The sequence below is a fragment of the Crinia signifera genome, chromosome 3, assembly GCF_055691185.1.
Source record: "Crinia signifera chromosome 3, ASM5569118v1, whole genome shotgun sequence".
NCBI classification, from domain to species: domain Eukaryota; kingdom Metazoa; phylum Chordata; class Amphibia; order Anura; family Myobatrachidae; genus Crinia; species Crinia signifera.
In genome coordinates, this window is record NC_139219.1 from 56,788,037 (window position 1) to 56,808,173 (window position 20,137).

At 46.7% G+C, this 20,137-nt stretch overlaps 1 protein-coding gene across 1 annotated transcript in view; it reads right to left on the reverse strand.

Moving 5' to 3' along the window:
- Window positions 1-6,798, reverse strand: part of LOC146063452 (serine palmitoyltransferase 3-like) — a 117,207-nt gene extending 110,409 nt beyond the window's left edge. Inside the window, exon 1 of the mRNA XM_083175836.1 lies at window positions 6,460-6,798. Coding sequence (XP_083031962.1) covers window positions 6,460-6,561 — 102 coding nt within the window. The 5' untranslated portion in view covers window positions 6,562-6,798. The remainder of the gene's footprint in view (window positions 1-6,459) is intronic.
- Between the last annotated feature and the right edge of the window lie 13,339 nt (window positions 6,799-20,137).

Genomic DNA, 20,137 nt, shown 5'->3' on the forward strand with positions numbered 1-20,137 from the left:
TATGAGCCAAATAAAAAAGTCAGTTTAAACGGACATTTGTGACCATTGAATGATTTCTCAGCAGTGCGCTCGCTTGCAAATGGATGTGCGAGCGCACACACCCATTCGCATGCCGCCACGAATATTCTCGGGGCTTTCGGTCCCCCCCAGTGAGTCAATCTCACATGGAAAGCGGCGAACGACCGCTGCTTAGCGGACCAACGTGAATCACGCCCACTGTCTATTGCAGCATGGTTTGTTGGACTGATAGTTATGCTCGGCTCTTAGGTTTGCAGGTGCAGCATTTCCGTGGTTACAAAGGTCATAAGTACAATGAGACTGAAACACCTTTATGATGGTAGCGAGGTGCGGTGAGGTCAATGGCTGAGGAAGCATTAGCTAGAATCAGAGCCAGATTCTCACACACACACACACACACACACATACATTTATGGTGTACAAACGGTGACAAAAGCAGTCCTTATCCGAATGAATTTATGGAAGTGTGATCAATGCCAATCTGATCTCCTCGCTGTTGACAATCACATGCAAGTACAGCACGGATGGTGTAATGGTTAGCATTACTGCCTCACAGCACTGAGGTCATGGGTTCGATTCCCACCATGGCCCTAACTGTGCGGAGTTTGCATATTCGGTACTTATGTATTATCACGGCGCCCGGTTGGATTGATTGTATGCCTTAACTTAAGGCATACAATCAGATGCGATCGACGCGATTTTCCCATAGGAATCAATGTTAAATGGTTCCAAATGGTCCCTGACACCCGATTTCACTTTAGGGGCAATGTTAAATGCCGCCCAGGGCCCCCCCATTAGGTGTATTAGCCCAAATGCTACCGCATTGTTAACGCCACCCCACCATCAACGCCAACCCGAAGCTTGGCGAGCGGTGGCGTTACGCGTCCTCCGACCTTTTCATACCCCCCACTATCCATGTCGGCGTGGAGTTGATTTTATATAGTGTGGTTAGCGCAGCGAGCCACCGAGCCCGAAGCGTGGTGAGCCCCGCGAGGGGACGAGGAATACGAGAACGAAGCGTGGTGAGCGCAGCGAGCCCCGCAAGGGGAAGAGAAATACATGTTAAGTAATCCGTGTCCGCTCGCCACGCTTCGGGCTCGTATTCCACGTCCCCTCCCCACGCTTCGGGCTCGGAGGCTCGCTGCGCTCGCCAAACTATATAAAATAAACTCCACGCCGACGTGGATAGTGGGGGTATGAAAAGGTCAGAGGACGCGTACCGCTGCGCTCGCCACGCTTCGGGTTGGCGGTGATGGTGGGGTGGCATTAATAATGAGGGGGCATACACCTAATGGGGGTGCCTGAGGGGCATTTAACATTGCCCCCAATGTGAAATGGGGTGTCATGCGCGATTTGGTCGCATGCGATGCGATCGACGCGATTTTTCCGACCCGATGAAAAAAAAAAAAAAACGGGCGCCGTGATAATACATAAGTACCGTGGGCGAGATTCTCTATTACAGAAATGCGGTAAAAACCCCGTTATTGGGGTTTTTACCGCATTTCTGTATTCTCTAACCTCCCTCCGCAGTGTCACCGCTGCGGAGGGAATCGCCAGCAAAAGCTGGCGGTTCCCCGCAGAAGCCTATGGGCTTCTTACCGCAGCGGTGTGTGAGGGATCAGTCACGGATCCCTCCCAGCATGCCCTGCGGCCGGCGCGTCAGTCTGCGCATGCGCAGACGGACTCCCGGGTCATAGACCCGGAAGTCCAGCAACGGCGCCGCATCGCAAGGGACAGCTCTTACCGCAAGAGCTGTCCCTTGCGTTAATGACCGCATATTTTAGAGAATATGCGGTCATTAGAAATGCGGTGGCCGGCGAAGAGGGCTGCGGATTTTAGAGAATCCCGCCCCGTATATTCTCCCATGCTTGCGTGGGTTTCCTCCGGGCACTCCGGTTTCCTCCCACAATCCAAAAATATACTGGTAGGCTAATTGGCTCCCAACAAAATTAACCCTAGAATGTATGTGGTAGGGAATATAGAGTGTAAGCTCCACTGGGGCAGGGACTGATGTGAGTGTTCCAATATTCCCTGTAAAGAGCTGCGGAATATGTGTGCACTATATAAGAAACTGTGAATAAATAAATAAATAAAGTACAATTGAGTCTGCATATGGTATTGCATGAGAGCAGCAAACACAGGTTATTCTAGTGGTACAGAATCCTCTGCTCCTGAATTTCACACATAAGGTGAGTACACACGGGAGCAAGATTGGGTGAAATCGCTGGGAATATGGTCGCTGAGCGACCATATTGCCAGTGATTTCGAGCGCAGGTGGCGATAAATCGCCAGCTGCGCGCTCCCGTGTGCACTGCCTAATGGTCGCTGGTCGCAGGAGCATGCTCCTGCGACCAGCGGCTTTCCCCGCGAACGCTGTGCCGGGAGGTCAGCGCCGGGGAGATCAGCATTGATCTCCCCAGCCCCGTGCGGCTGCTCCCTCCCTCCTCCGTTCAAAGTGACAGCAGCAGCGTCTGCTGCTGCTGCGCTCCCCCTACGCCCCGTAGCAGTGTCTCCTTTTCATCGCTGATGAAAAGGAGACACTGAGCAATATGGTTGCTGGGGATATATTGCTAGCAATATATCCCCAGCAATCATATTTTCCCGTGTGTACACAGCATTATACCACTTTCAGATCGCTAAGCTGGATCAGACCCGGGACCCTTTCACACTAAACCTGGGTCACCTATTAAACACAGGGCGACCTAAGTAAATGTACCCCTGTGTATCTGGTATCCAGTCGTTAGGCCGACAGCACTAAGGTCGACATTCATTGTGTTGACATGAGACAAAGTAGATACATGGGTAGGTCGACATGGGCTTAGGTCGACACAAGCATTAGGTAAACATCGGCTAGGTTAACAGTCAAAAGGTCGACATGAGGTTTTTCATACCGACAGGCGGTATTTCATGCTCTACCATCCACTAGAGGTGGTGGGAGAATAAAATAGTGTGCCGTGCATGGTGAGGCACCGTGCCGGCGAACGCAGCGAGCCATGTGAGGGGACGCGGGGCACTTTCCTTAGTGTCCACGTCGACATTCAGGATAAAAAAGTGTAAAAACCCCATGTCGACCTTTTGACTGTCGAGCTAGCCCATGTTGACCTAATGCTTGTGTTGACCTAATGACCTGTCGACCTAAGCCCATGACAACCTTGGCTTACATCGACCTTCAGTAGCTGACGTGAGCCTGTCTGATTTACACCTTGGCATTAGGTTTGCAGATTCATTAGGTGGATTTGTTATTTCCATCCACTAAAAGCAGCATTCTCTCTGCAAACTGTTCTGTTCAACGCTGTATTTCATACAATCATTTTCAATTAACTGAATGAAACGAATTCACTTGCTTCCAGCACACTTATTTACTTAAGCAGATATACAACGGAATTGGAAATGTTCTTTCTTTAATTATCAGATACTATTTGTGTGCACACGCTGCCAATCTGCCAGCTACAGAACCACAAGTGACATAACTAGAATCTGACATAACAGTGATGTCTGCGCTAACGGCTGGACACAATTCAAGTGTTGCTCTGTTGGGCTCTATCTAGTGGCCTGGCCTGCAAAACACTTGAACTGTTGTTACCCATACCCTCCAACTGTACCGATTTAGCCGGTACAGTACAGTTTTTTTACGGTCTGTACCGGCTAAAAACGGATGTACCGATTGTACCGTTTTTTATCTGCCAGAGGCAATGGAGTCGCCATTGTCTCCATTGTCTCTGGAGTCCGGCTCCTGGGGTCAAAGAAAGGAGGAGCAGAGCTTTAACAGCATCCACTGTTGCTCCCGCTCCGTGACTGTGGGTGCCGTTGCCGGTTTCTGGTCGCGGGCGTGATGTGTCACATCCGACCGTGACCACAGGGGGGCTGGCTGGCTGTGACGCTGACTGGGCCGGGGCTCAAGTGTCTGGTCGCGGGCGTGACGTGTCATCTGCCCGCGACCTTAACAGAGGGGCCGGGTGCCGGCCAGGATGCTTGCCTGCCTCCCGAGTATGACTCCATCCATTATCTGCAGTGCGCAGCGCAGCTCCTCCCCTCCTGGAACTTCAAGCTCCCAGGCTGGCAGGCTTTATTTTAAAAGAGCTGGCGGCCGGATGAAGAAGCACTCTCTTCCTCCCAGACACCCACCAGTAAGCAGTGCCTGCGGTGTTGCTGTGCGTGTGGTAGATGACGTGGAGGGTGGGGGGTGCCAAAATGCCCAGTGAACATTCGGAATGGGGGTGTGGCCACGCCCACTTTATCCATGGCCACGCCCCCTTCTCGAATGTGTACCGATTTCTACCCTTAAAATGTTGGAGGGTATGTTGTTACCATTATACAATGGCCCTTATTCTGGTTCACTCGCAAAGGCAAATTCCATCTCAAATGGACAAAACCATGTGCACTGCAGGTGGGGCAGATGTTACTAGTGCAGAGAGAATTAGATTTGGGTGGGGTTTTACTTCAAAGTGAGATCTATATTGCAGTGTAAAACGATGGAGACCCTCTCATTCAGCAGGGTTGGGGGGGGGGTGCGGAGAGGTGGCGGCAACCTACGTGGACCAGCGGTGCGGAGGACAGCTCTTATCGTCATTTGCATTAATAGTCACATATGTGATTATTAGGAGTGCGCCGGCGGATGTTAGAACATCCCGCCCCAAATGTCAAAAACATGCGATTTGGACACTTTCCATCCGATTTATCGCTGCAATCGAATGAAAAGTGTCAAAATCAACATGAAATAATGTACAATATATTTAATTCCATATTTTTTTCAATCAGTACAAAAAAAAAAATTATCCTAGGGGCACCATGAAAATAAATGCTGATACCCTAGGGCGCTGGGATTCAATTGGGAACCAATGATATAGGACATTAAAGTTACAACATATGTTTGAGACAGTATATTTGCTATAAAACATAAGAACTATATAGATCTATAATATCATGACACATACTGTACAATAGACAAATCAACCCAGGCATTTAAAACAATAGATTATAAGACACGGCAGTTAAAACAAAGCCTTGGGCAGGTATTAGGTCACCATGGTTACTGTATACATTACTCACTGATTGTGCTTCCAAACTACTCCCTTCTGGGTTAGCCAATCTGAATGGCAGTAATTAGCAATAACTAGAAGTTTCATAACATTCAGGAAGTGGCCTGAAGGAAATACAGTATGGCTTATTCCACAACCCACGTGTGGTAGAGAAGAAATCTTTTCTATGTTTTTAATAGATACTTACTTTAAAAAAAAAAAAAAAAAAAAATCACAAATAATATTAACCTTTTGCAGTCCAAATTTTTTTTTTTTGCAATGCTAAAGGCCCCTACACACTGAGCGACTTTGAGCTGAAAGCCGCTCAAAACATCAACCCGCCCAGTGTGTATGGCCCGGCGATGAGCGCTGCTGCACACTCCCGCATCACCGCCGGGAAAGCCGCTCATCTGCTGGTATTACCAGCAGATGATAGGCTTTGAGGACAGCTTTGCAAAGCAGATATTGGGGTCGATCCTATTATTTGCGACAAACTTGCTGATGCAAACCATGGTGGCAGCACTTTACGCTAGATATGGCCAGTGATGATATATGAACGATACTTTTGCCATTGACAGGGGCGAAGGTTTACTTCCATCGATGGCACAGCAGAACCATTGTTTTTTGTTTTTCAAGGTACCTGGACACGGAGCATAGTGCCGCCCCCTGACAACCCTAAAGCCCCACCCCCATTTTCTGATTGGCCTACGGGACAGTCAGTCAAAGAAAATGAATGACCATAGATCGCTAAAACCATCGATGGCTACCCATCACATAGTTTGAGACTGTCGATGGCTGGTTGGCATTTACTTTACGGCAGCCAAAATTTGTACATAACTGCCATTTTGAGTGAATCCGGCCTGGGAAAGGTACAACATTGGGTGCCGTTGCCAGCGTTGTCTCCCACCCTTCGCAAATAATAGGATTGACCCCATTGTGTTTAAAGCAGCAACTTTCCTTAGCACAGACAGCTTAGATTACTTTCTTGTTTTGCAAAATGTGAGTATAGGAGATTATATATAAAAAATAAATCAGGATTTACTAGTGCACAATGTAACGGGGGGCTGGGTATTTGCTTGGACAGATGTGTGCATGAATTCTAATTCAGTGAGTGGATTGACAGCTGCAATGAGTTACATCATATAATTCACAATGAACAAATGCGGATTTTAAACCAGATATAGAACTTCCTCATTCTCGCTCCTCTGTTGCACCAGAAAGAGGGGACAGGATTGCAATGAGCCCACGCACAGGGCGGTATAATAACAAGTTATGATGCAGGGTCTCCAGCAAGTGCTAAGTATAAGTAGGTGTCCAATTCTAACCACCTTTTATCAGGTTTATCTGCACAAGTAATAAAGCATCAGAAAGTTACAGACTGCAAAACATTTATGTAACTGAGCACATGGACTGGATCTCTCACCTGCAGTGCTTTGGACACCCCATTCTTCTTGGACAGCCCGTTTAGGTGACCTTGGTGTGCTTTGTGTGTTCCATTGCAGTAAACAAGCTTAGGTGCAGCCATGGGAGAAGACTGTGCTGCACATACATACAGAAAGTAATCCAGCAGCAGCAGCCACCACAGGTACTCGCTGTAGCAACCAGTCTGTCGGCTTATTCCGGGGATGGGTGTGGCGAGGTGACCAGCCCTTCCTCATCCTAGATATCCCTCCTAGCAATCAGATGTCACCTTTGTACATCTTTGGACCTCTAGGTCAATGAGAAGCAGGTTGATCTGACTATTCTGAGTCCTGGGGGTTGCGATTGTAAAGTCGCACTGTCGCAGACCCTTGTTCAGACGCTGCAGGAGTGATTACATTAGTGTGGTGTGTTTGGTGGTGGAACTGCAGGCTCAGAGCAGGAGATGAATACAGAAGTAAAAAGTGCAGAATTAGATTAATATGTGCTGTGTGGGAAAATGTAATCATTAACCATTTACAGTCACTTGTGTGCGCTGATTCTCACGCACACATGTTATAGTCTCACTATGAAAATGGCCCTATTCTCAGAAATCTTGGGGCCCAGCATAGGTGCTGATTTATCGTTTTGCTGGTGGGTGCTCAAGCCAAAACTATAGGGGAGTGGCTTCATGGAGGGTGCAGGGGATGCAACTGCAATGGGTCCCGGGCAATGTTCCCTCTAATTTTACGTAGGCTGTGTGCGGCAAAAGATTTTGGCTGTGCAACTTTGGAAGGAAATTGAAATTTTTGTGTGTCACTTATATATAACTGGAAAATGTCACTTATATATAACTGGAAAATGTCACTTATATATAACTGGAAAATGTCACTTATATATAACTGGAAAATGACGTTCAGCATTTTAACTTTACTTCAAAATGATATTAAACATTCAACACACAGCAATCAATGTAGTTAATTAGAATGCATCTAGTGCATATCTGTATGTGTGATGTATATCTGTACTGCCATTGTTGCCCGTTTTGACAACCCTTTGTATTACAGTATGTGCATTATTTTTAATGTCTGTAAAGCGCCTTGAGTCCTGTTGGAGAAAGTGCGCTATATAAATAAAACTTACTTACTTACTTACTTACTTAATGGGTGAAACACACATTAATTGAGTCCACAACTGCATAAAGGGACAACTGCTGCTTTGTGCGCTCTGTTGTAATGTCTGTGCGCACGCTCGTCGAGTTGTGTGCGCACGCACGTGCGCACAGCTTAGAGGGAACACTGGTCCCGGGGCTTTGGGGGGGGGGGGGGGACGACTAGCTGGCAATCCCCTGCACCCTTAATTATTGTTAAAAAAATAAAAGACATCAGTGGAACAATCAGTGGAGGGGGTACAAGGGACATCAGCGGAACCGTGCCCTTAAGTGGCTGGTTTACATAATGTAGAAGGAGGAGGACCCGCTGTTCCCACCTCTCCATCCTAATGCTTTCTGGTGCTGCCGCGCTGCTCTGGAAATATCCAGTAGGGATGGCCATAATTGGGCACCCTGCTAATACACAAGTACCTTAGATAGACAGTGTCTAGATACACGGTCAATAGGTCTACCCCATGGGGTTGACATGCAATAGGTCGACTGGGTCAAAGTGTCGACATGGGAAGAGCTGACAGGGCCAGAATGTCGACTTGAAAAGGTCGACATGAGTTTTTCCCATTTTTGGGTGTCAAAGTTGCCAACTGTCGACATGGACCTGCAAACAGTGTAATGTGGACCCTCGCATGGCTTGCTTCTCTCGCTATGCTTCGGGCTCAGTGCCTCGCTACGCTGGGGACACTGTTATTCTCCCTCTATGCCGACATGGATGGTGAAGTAAGAACAAGACATGAAAAACTCATGTCAACCTTGTTATGTGTCTACCTTTTTCCAGGCTTACCTACTTTAAAGTTTCCCGGAGAGGAGACTATCAGAAGCACTTCGGGGGGCGGGACCTGATATTGATGTCATCAAGCCCTGCTCCGGCAGAATGCAGGAGGCTTAAGCTCCTTTCCAGGGAGCCTCCCGGCCATTCGGGAGCCTCCCGGCCAACCCTGCCTTTTTCATGTCGTCATTTTGACCCTGTCGACATACCTCCCAACAGTCCCAATTATCGTGGGAACGTCCCGTTTTTTTTTTTTTTCAGGAAGCTGCGAAGTTTGGAGGTATGCTGTCGATCTATTGCATGTCAACATTGTTCATGTCGACCCTTTGACCCTGTTGACTTATTGTGTGTCGACCTTTAAAGTGACCTACAGTGTATCTAGACACGGGAACCAGGGGGAAGGCAGCCCTGGGCAGGAAGTGTGATGAAATTGTGTGCCACTCCCGCCTCACTCACATTCCTGATTTCAAATATCTGCAGATCTGGAATGTGTTTAAAAACTGCAGTGTATGTATGTGGATGTGAGAACAACTCTTTGACCTAATGACAATTACCTGTAGTTTCCGGTCTACCAGTTCTATAAATAGCCATTAGTCCTGAAATACTATTTTACGGATAGTAGGGACGCGCGAGTGTCCCTACTTTAGAGGAACAGAAGTTGGGAGGTATAAGCTTGTAGTACACATGTGCGAGGCCATCCTGTAATCAGCACCGGAGCGCCCCAGGCGAGTCGGGGTGGGGGCGCCCCGGTGCCCGGGGGGGGAGGGGAAGGTTGGTACCTGTGTAAAAAAACTTCCGTCTCCGGCGTCCCTGCTGAGTGCTGGTGCGTGCAGGGGTGTCCGTGCATAGCGCTAGTTATTTTCTATTCACTGTAGGGACCCCGCCGGGCGCGACAAGCTTATACACAATAACAGCGCCGCAGGCTCCCCCGGCGGCACGGACACCCCTGCACGCACCAGCACTCAGCAGGGACGCCGGGGACGGAAGTTTTTTTTACACAGGTACCACAGTGCTGGGGGTGAGGGGCGAACTGCCGCCCTCCAGGTTCCGGCGCCCTAGGCAAATGCCTAGAGCTGCCTAGTGGTGGCGCCGGCCCTGCCTGTAATAAAATCCTGCTAATGTTTAGATCGCTGGCTGTTCACAAAGTGATTGACAGAAAGCCGGCTGTTGTGGGTGGTACCCGGCTGTTTGAGAAGTCATGTGACAGCAGCTCTGGCCTGATAGGACTGCCCCTATTGCAGCTGCCGAGTTAGTCCTGGGCTATGCACAAACTGCACATACTGGAAAATCATTCAATGATGAGCGGCTGGCGAATGGATTTGCAGCGAATCGACGATCCAGCTAAGCAATTCGCAGGCTTTCACTGGGCGGGATCTCACTCTGGCTGGTGGGCGTATATGTGATCACAGGGCTCTGCACATTAGCTGAGCAGAGATCAGGCCTGAATAACCCCATAGTAAGCATGGTGAATCAGTGTTGTGCTGCACTGGTGGGATAGATATGAGTCAGCGACTGTTGGGATCCCCATGGAAATGCTGGGCGTTCCTATGGGATTGCGAGCAGGACAAAGTCTGACGGGGGCGGGTGGCTGACTTCACAGGATGTCAGCCGCCCGCCTTGTCTTCGGTCTGGCTCCCGCAAATATAAGTCAGTGCCCAATGACTTATATTTGCGAAGGCAGGAGAAATCATTCGATGGTCGGCAATTATCGAATGATTTCTCCTGCTGCGTGCACATGCAAGGGGAAGTGTCTTCGTAGCACATCATCCCTTTACATGGTTGCACGGGAAGCAACAGCTGGAGGGGGGGGGGCATGTATTAGGCGGGGCGGTGTTACAAGGACTCGGTATGCTGCAATCCTCGCAGTTTACTGAATCTATTAGAATCAGGTTCTCAATGCATGCAACAAAATGCTACCTACAGATGTACCCCCTGTCATCTTTGGCCGGGGCTCACCAGAGCCTCCCCTCTGGCGAGCACCGGCGGACAGGGGCTACACTGAACTGGGACGCGCATGCTTCAGGGAGACGGGCAGGGTAAGGGGGGTGTCGGACGGCGAGGGGGACCGGCGGGGGAGGAGGCGGGGACCCGGGGGAAGCTCCATTGCTTGTGCGCTTGCACCCCCGTGGCGGCCGCCGGCAGCTGGCGGGGCTGGCGAAAGTATCGTCAGCCCCGCCAGATGCCAGCTCCTGCCACGGAGTTTAGGCTGGCTCCATCTGTAGGTAGCAAAGAAAGTGTGCTGGTGTGGGGTGGTTCCGCAAGCAGCTACAGTAGGGAGGGAGTAACTCCCTAGAAGAAGGTTTAAAGTAAAAAAATATCGCTAATGGGAAGCGGTCATCTATTAGAATGAACTTAGGTCTACAGTCATTAGGTCGACCCCACTAGGTCGACTGGCAGGAAGGTCGACCTGACTTAAGGTCGACATGGGCCAAGGTCGACATGACTTAAGGTCGAATTTGCATAAAGGTCGACATGAGGAAGGTCGATTGGTCATAAGGTCGACATGGGGTTTTTCACTGTTTTTTGAGCCGACATGTGCCGACAGGCGGTATTTCATGCCCTACCATCCACTAGGGCGTGGAGGAGGTTATAAAAGCTGTGGCGAGCAAAGTGAGCAATGCGAGGGTCCGATTCTCATTGCCAACTGTGTCCATGTCGACTGTGTTGACATTCGGGTAAAAAAACAGTGAAAAACCCATGTCGACCTTATGACCAGTCGACCTTCCTCATGTCGACCTTTATGCAAATTCGACCTTAAGTCATGTCGACCTTGGCCCATGTCGACCTTAAGTCAGGTCGACCTTCCTGCCAGTCGACCTTCCTGCCAGTCGACCTAATGACTGTAGACCCAAGTGTGGTCTGACAGATGTACCGATTCCATCGCTAATATACCAATGAGCATTAAATGATAAACATTGTATTGTGCACTTGAATACAATAAAATAATGATAATAATAATAGAAATATATATAGCTAAGAACAACAATAGGAGGCATCTGAAGATATTGATAGTGTAGCTAAAAGTCATCTGTTAGCATACAGTGATATCATAAAAGGTTCCAGTATACGTCACATAGACCGGAGCAGCGTACCTAGTGACACACATGTGACATTTACAGCTCGGTGATCAGGTGCAGCACGTTATGACTAACACGCTTACAGCTGGTATGTACATTTCCTGCTACATGAATAGGAACAGGTTTTTCCAGTGCAAAATCTAATCTAAACAAATCAACATTATTCCGCTAACGGCAACTTTAAAGTTCGGTGTCTTCGGTCACTTAACGGCCATGTACCATTCACACCTGTTAAAATATTTTATTAATCTATAGATCTGTTATCTTGAAATGTAAAGGCCCCCTACACTAGTCGGACTTGTCCTGAGGACAAGTCGGACCAGTTTGCCCTTGAGCTCCCCCGATCCCATAGATTTTATGTGCAGCCCGTCCGACCACCTGACTCCGATCTGATGCGTACGGGACCGTGCGTCGGGTCTGAGAGGATGTCAAACACTTCTTCCACAACATAAAGGTGCCCATATACTGTACTTATCCAATTTGGGCCAATTTCTCTGACCGATCCGTCCCCCGCCAGCCGCCTCGCCACCCTGCTCACTCCACCTGCCCGAAGCACAGCTCCCTGGTTCGGCATCTCCAGAGTCCCCTGCTCAGCTGCACATAAGATTTAGCAAATCTTAAGCACATTTAGCACATAAGATTTAGCAAATCTTATGTGCAGCTGGCCCGACCTCCCGACTCCGATCCGGTATCGCGCATCGGGTCGGACCGGGTGTCTGGACATGCGATTTGGTCCCAATTTCACTGCCCGATTCATCTGAATCGGGTGAAATCGGGACCAAATCGCATAGTGTATGGTGGCCTTAACTCTTTCTGCACATGTTACATCTGCCTCACCTGCAGTGCAGCATGTTTTTTTCCATCTGTAAAAATTGTGTTTTATGTATCATGTGTACATGTAGTGGAGTTTAGATCTTTTTGAGGTTGTTATAGGAGTAAATTTACGAAAGCTTCTAAAAATAAAAAGGGCAGCACGTGCGGTGTTAGTGCCTTATAGCACTGAGGTCATGGGTTCGATTCCCACCATGGTCCTGACTGTGCAGAGTTTGTATATTCTCCCCGTACAATATACAGTATAATGCAGTGGTTCCCAAACTGTGTGCCGTGGCTCCCTGGGGTGCCTCGGGACACTTGCAGGGGTGCCACGGGTTGGTGGTCCAGGACCAATAAAAATTATTTATGATCAATTATTTATGGACAAAACCAGTGCTGGTGGCTGCCAATCATAAAATATGTACAATCAGAAGCAAATCCTGCCCTTTAACACATAACTGAACCTAAAAAGCACATATAAACACAATCTACTTAATTTAAAATATATTTTTCTGGGCCTAGGGGTGCCGTGGAAAAATTATGATACTCTAGGGTGCCGTGATTCGAAAAAGATTGGGAACCCCTGGTATAATGCAAAGTATCTTTAACCCCTTCACGACATTTGACGTATATATACGTCATGGCCGGGAAGTACTTCCCGACCGTTGACGTATATATACGTCATGGCTTAAAACTGTCACTGCGTCTAGAGACGCAGTGACAGAGGGACGATGTCTGCTGTCCCTGACAGCAGACATGTCCGTGCATGCCCAGGGGGGGCGGCGATGCCGCCCCCCCGTCGGCGATCGCTGTGATTGGCTGTTCATTGTGAACAGCCATTCACAGCGTTTTCTGTGTCACCGGCGAATAACGTTCGCCGGTGACACGGGATCGGAGGTGATTGGTGCTGTAAAGTACAGCACCAATCACCGCGGGGTGTAAGGGTGACACTGGTGTCACCCCACCTCACCCCTCCCGCCCCCAAAGGCCGTGATTGGTTCGTCGGACCGACGGACCAATCACAGCCATGGAGGGGGGTTTAAACTAACGGTGACTGCACTGCAGACGCCATTCCGGTCTGGAATAGCGTGCAGTGCGGTCACCGTGCCCAGCTGCCGCCTATACTGACCAGAACCCATCCAAAATACTTACCTGATCATTGATATTGCTTATGCTTGTGACATCTTGTGACATCCTGTGACATCTTGTGCTGCTGCGATTTATTAGATAGAGAGAGAGTTAGAGAGAGAGAGATAGAGAGAGATAGAGAGAGATAGAGAGGCCTAGTGCTATATTTTGTGCTGCTGCAGTGTGATAGAGCTATAGATAGAGAGATAGAGAGAGATAGAGAGAGATAGAGAGAGAGAGATAGAGAGAGAGATAGTGACAGATTGTGCTATATATTTTTTATATAACTGAAAGAGATAGAGAGAGATAGAGAGAGATAGAGAGGCCTAGTGCTATATTTTGTGCTGCTGCAGTGTGATAGAGCTATAGATAGATAGAGAGAGATAGAGAGAGATAGAGAGAGAGAGATAGAGAGATAGTGACAGATTGTGCTATATATTTTTTTTATAACTGACTGCTGCCCCCCCTTTTGTGCTGATCAGTATAAATTAACTGATCAGCAACTTTTTGGGGGCGCAGGTTTTTTTTTTATATATAGATATACCTGTCAGTGCTGCTGCTGCAGTGTCATAGAGTGATAGATAGTGAGAGATAGAGAGATAGAGAGAGATAGTGACAGAGAGTGATAGAGAGTGCTAAATTTTGTGTCTGCTGCCCCCGCCTTTTGTGCTGATCACTATATCTGAGGTGATCAGCAACTTTTTAGGGGTGCAGAGGTTTTTTTTTTTATATATACCTGTCAGTACCACCAAAGGTTGTGCACCTGCTGCCCCTCACTGGTAATCAGTGTCGCATCACTGATCACCTTTTTTTATTTTTTGTGAGTGCTGTGGGGTCTTTTTTACATTTTTTTTTTTACACACACTGTGATTTTGTGTGTGTCCTGTGGCCACTGTGCGCTGATCAGTGACGTACATCACTGATCAGCTTTTTCGGCACAGGGTTGATCTATTTTATTTTTTTTTTGATCAAATTCCTGTTGCCTTTGAGCGCTGTTCAGTGACGGACGTTACTGACCAACATCTGTGCTCAATTTTTGGCGCAGGACCTTTTTTTTTTTTAACCCCTTCCATTTTTTTTTTTTTTAACCCCTTCCATTTTTTTTTTTAACCCCTTCCATTTTTTTTTTTTAACCCCTTCCATTTTTTTTTTTTTTGAACCCTTCAATTTTTTTATTTTTGTATTTTTTTTTTTCTGCACTACATACATACACACTACATACCCCCCGGGTTGAAATAAAGTTTGTACCCCCCCCTACACTATACACGTGTTGAAACATTTCACTACCAGTAACACAAAAATATAAATGGCATCCCAAATGTCATCCCAAATGTCGTCCCAGTCATCCAGGAGAATGTATTCGGTGGAGGAGGCATATGCCATGCTTGCCTCTGACTCTGACACAGCCAGTGAGGCAAGCGGGGAATTTGAAGGATTTGTCTTAAGCTCCTCTTCCTCCTCTGATGATGAGGGACCCCCTCAAAGACGCCCCCGTAGAGCAGCTGAGACCCCCCCCCCAATAATTGATCTCGTATGGACCCCACCACCAGACAATTTTGAGCCCCAGGTTCCTGAGTTTTTGGCCATCCCAGGAATCCAATTTGATTCAACAGGTCTCAGAGAAATTGACATTTTTAAATTATTTTTCTCTGATGATTTTATAAATTTAATGGTGGACCAAACTAATTTATATGCCCAGCAGTTTATTGCTCAAAACCCCACGTCATCATTTGCTAGGTGGACCCCTGTAGATGCAGTAGAGATGATGACGTTTTGGGGTCTGGTGTTACATATGGGCATAGTAAAAAAGCCACAAATTAGGCAATATTGGAGTACAGATGTTCTGTACAGCACCCCATTTCACCGTATGGCCATGCCCCGGGCTCGTTTTGAGGCAATCCATAAATTTATACATTACACCGATAATGCACAGTGCCCACCCAGAGATGATCCCACCTTTGACAGGCTATTCAAAGTCAGGCCGGTCATTGATCATTTCAGTGCCAAATTTGCAGAGCTATACATCCCTGATAAATGTATTAGTATCGACGAGTCCCTTATACATTTTAAAGGAAGGGTTAAATTCCGCCAGTACCTTCCCAGTAAGAGGGCAAGGTATGGGATAAAAATGTATAAGCTGTGTGAAAGCACCACAGGGTACACCCACAAGTTTAGGGTATATGAAGGGAAGGATTCAAGAATTGAACCACCAGAATGCCCCCCCTCCCTCGTAGGTGTTAGTGGAAAAATTGTCTGGGATTTAATGCACCCCTTCCTGGATAAGGGTTATCACCTCTATGTGGATAACTTTTACACCAGCATCCCCCTGTTTAAGGCCCTTGGTTCAAGAGGTACAGCAGCTTGCGGTACTGTGCGCAAGAACCAAAGAGGCCTCCCCAAAACGCACATTGCCCAAGTAATGAGAAGGGGTGAAAGCAGGGGAATATGCACCGAAAATATGTTGTTGGTCAAATATAAGGACAAGAGGGATGTCCTTATACTGACAACAATTCATGGAGACAGTACCACCTCCATCCCTGTACGAGGTACCAGTACCCACACCTCAAAACCAAATTGTATCCTAGATTACAATAAGTACATGGGTGGAGTGGATCTTTCAGATCAGGTACTGAAGCCGTACAGTGCCCTGCGGAAAACAAATATCTGGTACAAGAAGCTGGCCGTGTATATCATCCAGATGGCACTGTATAACGCTTACGTGCTATTCCGTTCTACCGGCCAGAGGGGGACATTTATGCACTTTCAAGAGGAAGTCATAAAGAGCCTAACATTTGGGAATCAGCAGGCAGAGGGCCCCAGTACTTCTAGTACTGGCCCCCGTATTGTACCAGGGCAGCATTTTCCCAACGAAATCCCCTCCACTGCAAGAAAGGGCAGGACACAAAAAAGGTGCAAAGTTTGCTATAAAAAGGGAATAAGAAAGGAAACTATTTTCCACTGTGAAACTTGCCCCGACAAACCCGGCCTATGTATAAAGGAGTGTTTCAAAATATACCACACATCTATGGATTATTAGGTTCATCATTTCACCGTGCTTCGGGGGTCTTGCTAATGCCACATAGCACCCACCATTCATTCCACCAGAATCTGAGCTGCAAAAACCAAAAATCACTCCTTCCCTTCTGAGTCCTGCCATGCACCCAACTGGTATTTTTTGGTCACATGTGAGGCATTGCCGTACTCTGGAGAAATGGGGGCACAGATTTTGGGGTGCTTTGTCTCCTTCATTCCTTGTGAAAATGAAAAATTTTGAGCCAGAAGTACATTTTTGTGTAAAAAAATGTATTTTTTTCATTTTCACTGCCCAGTTGTACCAAAATTGATGAAACCCCTGGGGGTTTGAAATGTACACTATACCCCTAGATGAATTCCCTGAGGGGTGTAGTTTGCAAAATGGGGTCACTTGTGGGGGGGTTCCACTGTATTGGTAATGCAACATAGCACCCACCATTCATTCCACCAAAATCTGTGCTGCAAAATCCAAAAATCACTCCTTCCCTTCTGAGTCCTGCCATGCACCCAACTGGTATTTTTTGGTCACATGTGAGGCATTGCCGTACTCTGGAGAAATGGGGGCACAGATTTTGGGGTGCTTTGTCTCCTTCATTCCTTGTGAAAATGAAAAATTTTGAGCCAGAAGTACATTTTTGTGTAAAAAAATGTATTTTTTTCATTTTCACTGCCCAGTTGTACCAAAATTGATGAAACCCCTGGGGGTTTGAAATGTACACTATACCCCTAGATGAATTCCCTGAGGGGTGTACTTTGCAAAATGGGGTGACTTGTGGGGGGGTTCCACTGTATTGGTGCTTTGGGAGTCTTGCTAATGCAACATAGCACCCACCATTCATTCCACCAAAATCTTTGCTGCAAAATCCAAAAATCACTCCTTCCCTTCTGAGTCCTGCCATGCACCCAACTGGTATTTTTTGGTCACATGTGAGGCATTGCCGTACTCGGGAGAAATTGGGGCACAGATTTTGGGGTGCTTTGTCTCCTTCATTCCTTGTGAAAATGAAAAATTTTGAGCCAGAACTGCATGTTTGTGTAAAAAAATGTAATTTTCCATTTTCACATCCCAGTTGTACCAAAATTGGTGAAACCCCTGGGGGTTTGAAATGTACACTATACCCCTAGATGAATTCCCTGAGGGGTGTACTTTGCAAAATGGGGTGACTTGTGGGGGGGTTCCACTGTATTGGTGCTTTGGGAGTCTTGCTAATGCAACATAGCACCCACCATTCATTCCACCAAAATCTTTGCTGCAAAATCCAAAAATCACTCCTTCCCTTCTGAGTCCTGCCATGCACCCAACTGGTATTTTTTGGTCACATGTGAGGCATTGCCGTACTCGGGAGAAATTGGGGCACAGATTTTGGGGTGCTTTGTCTCCTTCATTCCTTGTGAAAATGAAAAATTTTGAGCCAGAACTGCATGTTTGTGTAAAAAAATGTAATTTTCCATTTTCACATCCCAGTTGTACCAAAATTGGTGAAACCCCTGGGGGTTTGAAATGTACACTATACCCCTAGATGAATTCCCTGAGGGGTGTACTTTGCAAAATGGGGTGACTTGTGGGGGGGTTCCACTGTATTGGTGCTTTGGGAGTCTTGCTAATGCAACATAGCACCTACCATTCATTCCACCAAAATCTTTGCTGCAAAATCCAAAAATCACTCCTTCCCTTCTGAGTCCTGCCATGCACCCAACTGGTATTTTTTGGTCACATGTGAGGCATTGCCGTACTCGGGAGAAATTGGGGCACAGATTTTGGGGTGCTTTGTCTCCTTCATTCCTTGTGAAAATGAAAAATTTTGAGCCAGAACTGCATGTTTGTGTAAAAAAATGTAATTTTCCATTTTCACATCCCAGTTGTACCAAAATTGGTGAAACCCCTGGGGGTTTGAAATGTACACTATACCCCTAGATGAATTCCCTGAGGGGTGTACTTTGCAAAATGGGGTGACTTGTGGGGGGGTTCCACTGTATTGGTGCTTTGGGAGTCTTGCTAATGCAACATAGCACCCACCATTCATTCCACCAAAATCTTTGCTGCAAAATCCAAAAATCACTCCTTCCCTTCTAAGTCCTGCCATGCACCCAACTGGTATTTTTTGGTCACATGTGAGGCATTGCCGTACTCGGGAGAAATTGGGGCACAGATTTTGGGGTGCTTTGTCTCCTTCATTCCTTGTGAAAATGAAAAATTTTGAGCCAGAACTGCATGTTTGTGTAAAAAAATGTAATTTTCCATTTTCACATCCCAGTTGTACCAAAATTGGTGAAACCCCTGGGGGTTTGAAATGTACACTATACCCCTAGATGAATTCCCTGAGGGGTGTACTTTGCAAAATGGGGTGACTTGTGGGGGGGTTCCACTGTATTGGTGCTTTGGGAGTCTTGCTAATGCAACATAGCACCCACCATTCATTCCACCAAAATCTTTGCTGCAAAATCCAAAAATCACTCCTTCCCTTCTGAGTCCTGCCATGCACCCAACTGGTATTTTTTGGTCACATGTGAGGCATTGCCGTACTCGGGAGAAATTGGGGCACAGATTTTGGGGTGCTTTGTCTCCTTCATTCCTTGTGAAAATGAAAAATTTTGAGCCAGAACTGCATGTTTGTGTAAAAAAATGTAATTTTCCATTTTCACATCCCAGTTGTACCAAAATTGGTGAAACCCCTGGGGGTTTGAAATGTACACTATACCCCTAGATGAATTCCCTGAGGGGTGTACTTTGCAAAATGGGGTGACTTGTGGGGGGGTTCCACTGTATTGGTGCTTTGGGAGTCTTGCTAATGCAACATAGCACCCACCATTCATTCCACCAAAATCTTTGCTGCAAAATCCAAAAATCACTCCTTCCCTTCTAAGTCCTGCCATGCACCCAACTGGTATTTTTTGGTCACATGTGAGGCATTGCCGTACTCGGGAGAAATTGGGGCACAGATTTTGGGGTGCTTTGTCTCCTTCATTCCTTGTGAAAATGAAAAATTTTGAGCCAGAACTGCATGTTTGTGTAAAAAAATTTAATTTTCCATTTTCACATCCCAGTTGTACCAAAATTGGTGAAACCCCTGGGGGTTTGAAATGTACACTATACCCCTAGATGAATTCCCTGAGGGGTGTAGATTGCAAAATGGGGTGACTTGTGGGGGAGGTTCCTAACTTTTAGCACTTATGGTGCCTAGAAACCTACATGGTGCCTAAAAAAAAATCTCATAAAAAGGAGGCTCCAAAATCAAGTAGGTGCTCCTTCTATTATGAAGCCTGTGGTTTGGTCAACGTGCACACTAGGGCCACATATAGGATATTTTTGAAAACAAAAGAATTGGGGGAATCAATTTTTAGTCACATTTCTCTAGTAAAATCTACTGTATTCGTTAGAAAAATGTATTAAAATTGAAACTCTGCAAAAAAAAAGAAATTTTGAAATTTCACCTACACTTTGTTTTAATTCCTGTGAAACACCTAAAGGGTTAACAAACTTCCAAAATGCTGTTTTGAATACTGTGAGGGGTGCAGTTTTTGAAATGGCATCATTTATGGGGGTGTCTCACATACAAGTCCCTCAAAGTCACATCAGAACTGAACTGGTCCCTAAAAAAATCAGTGTTTGAAATTTTCATGAAAATTTGAGAATTTGCTATTCATATTGTAAGCCTCCTAGTGTCCAAAAAAATTAAAAGGAAGTTGAAATAATGATGGAAACATAAAGTAGACATAT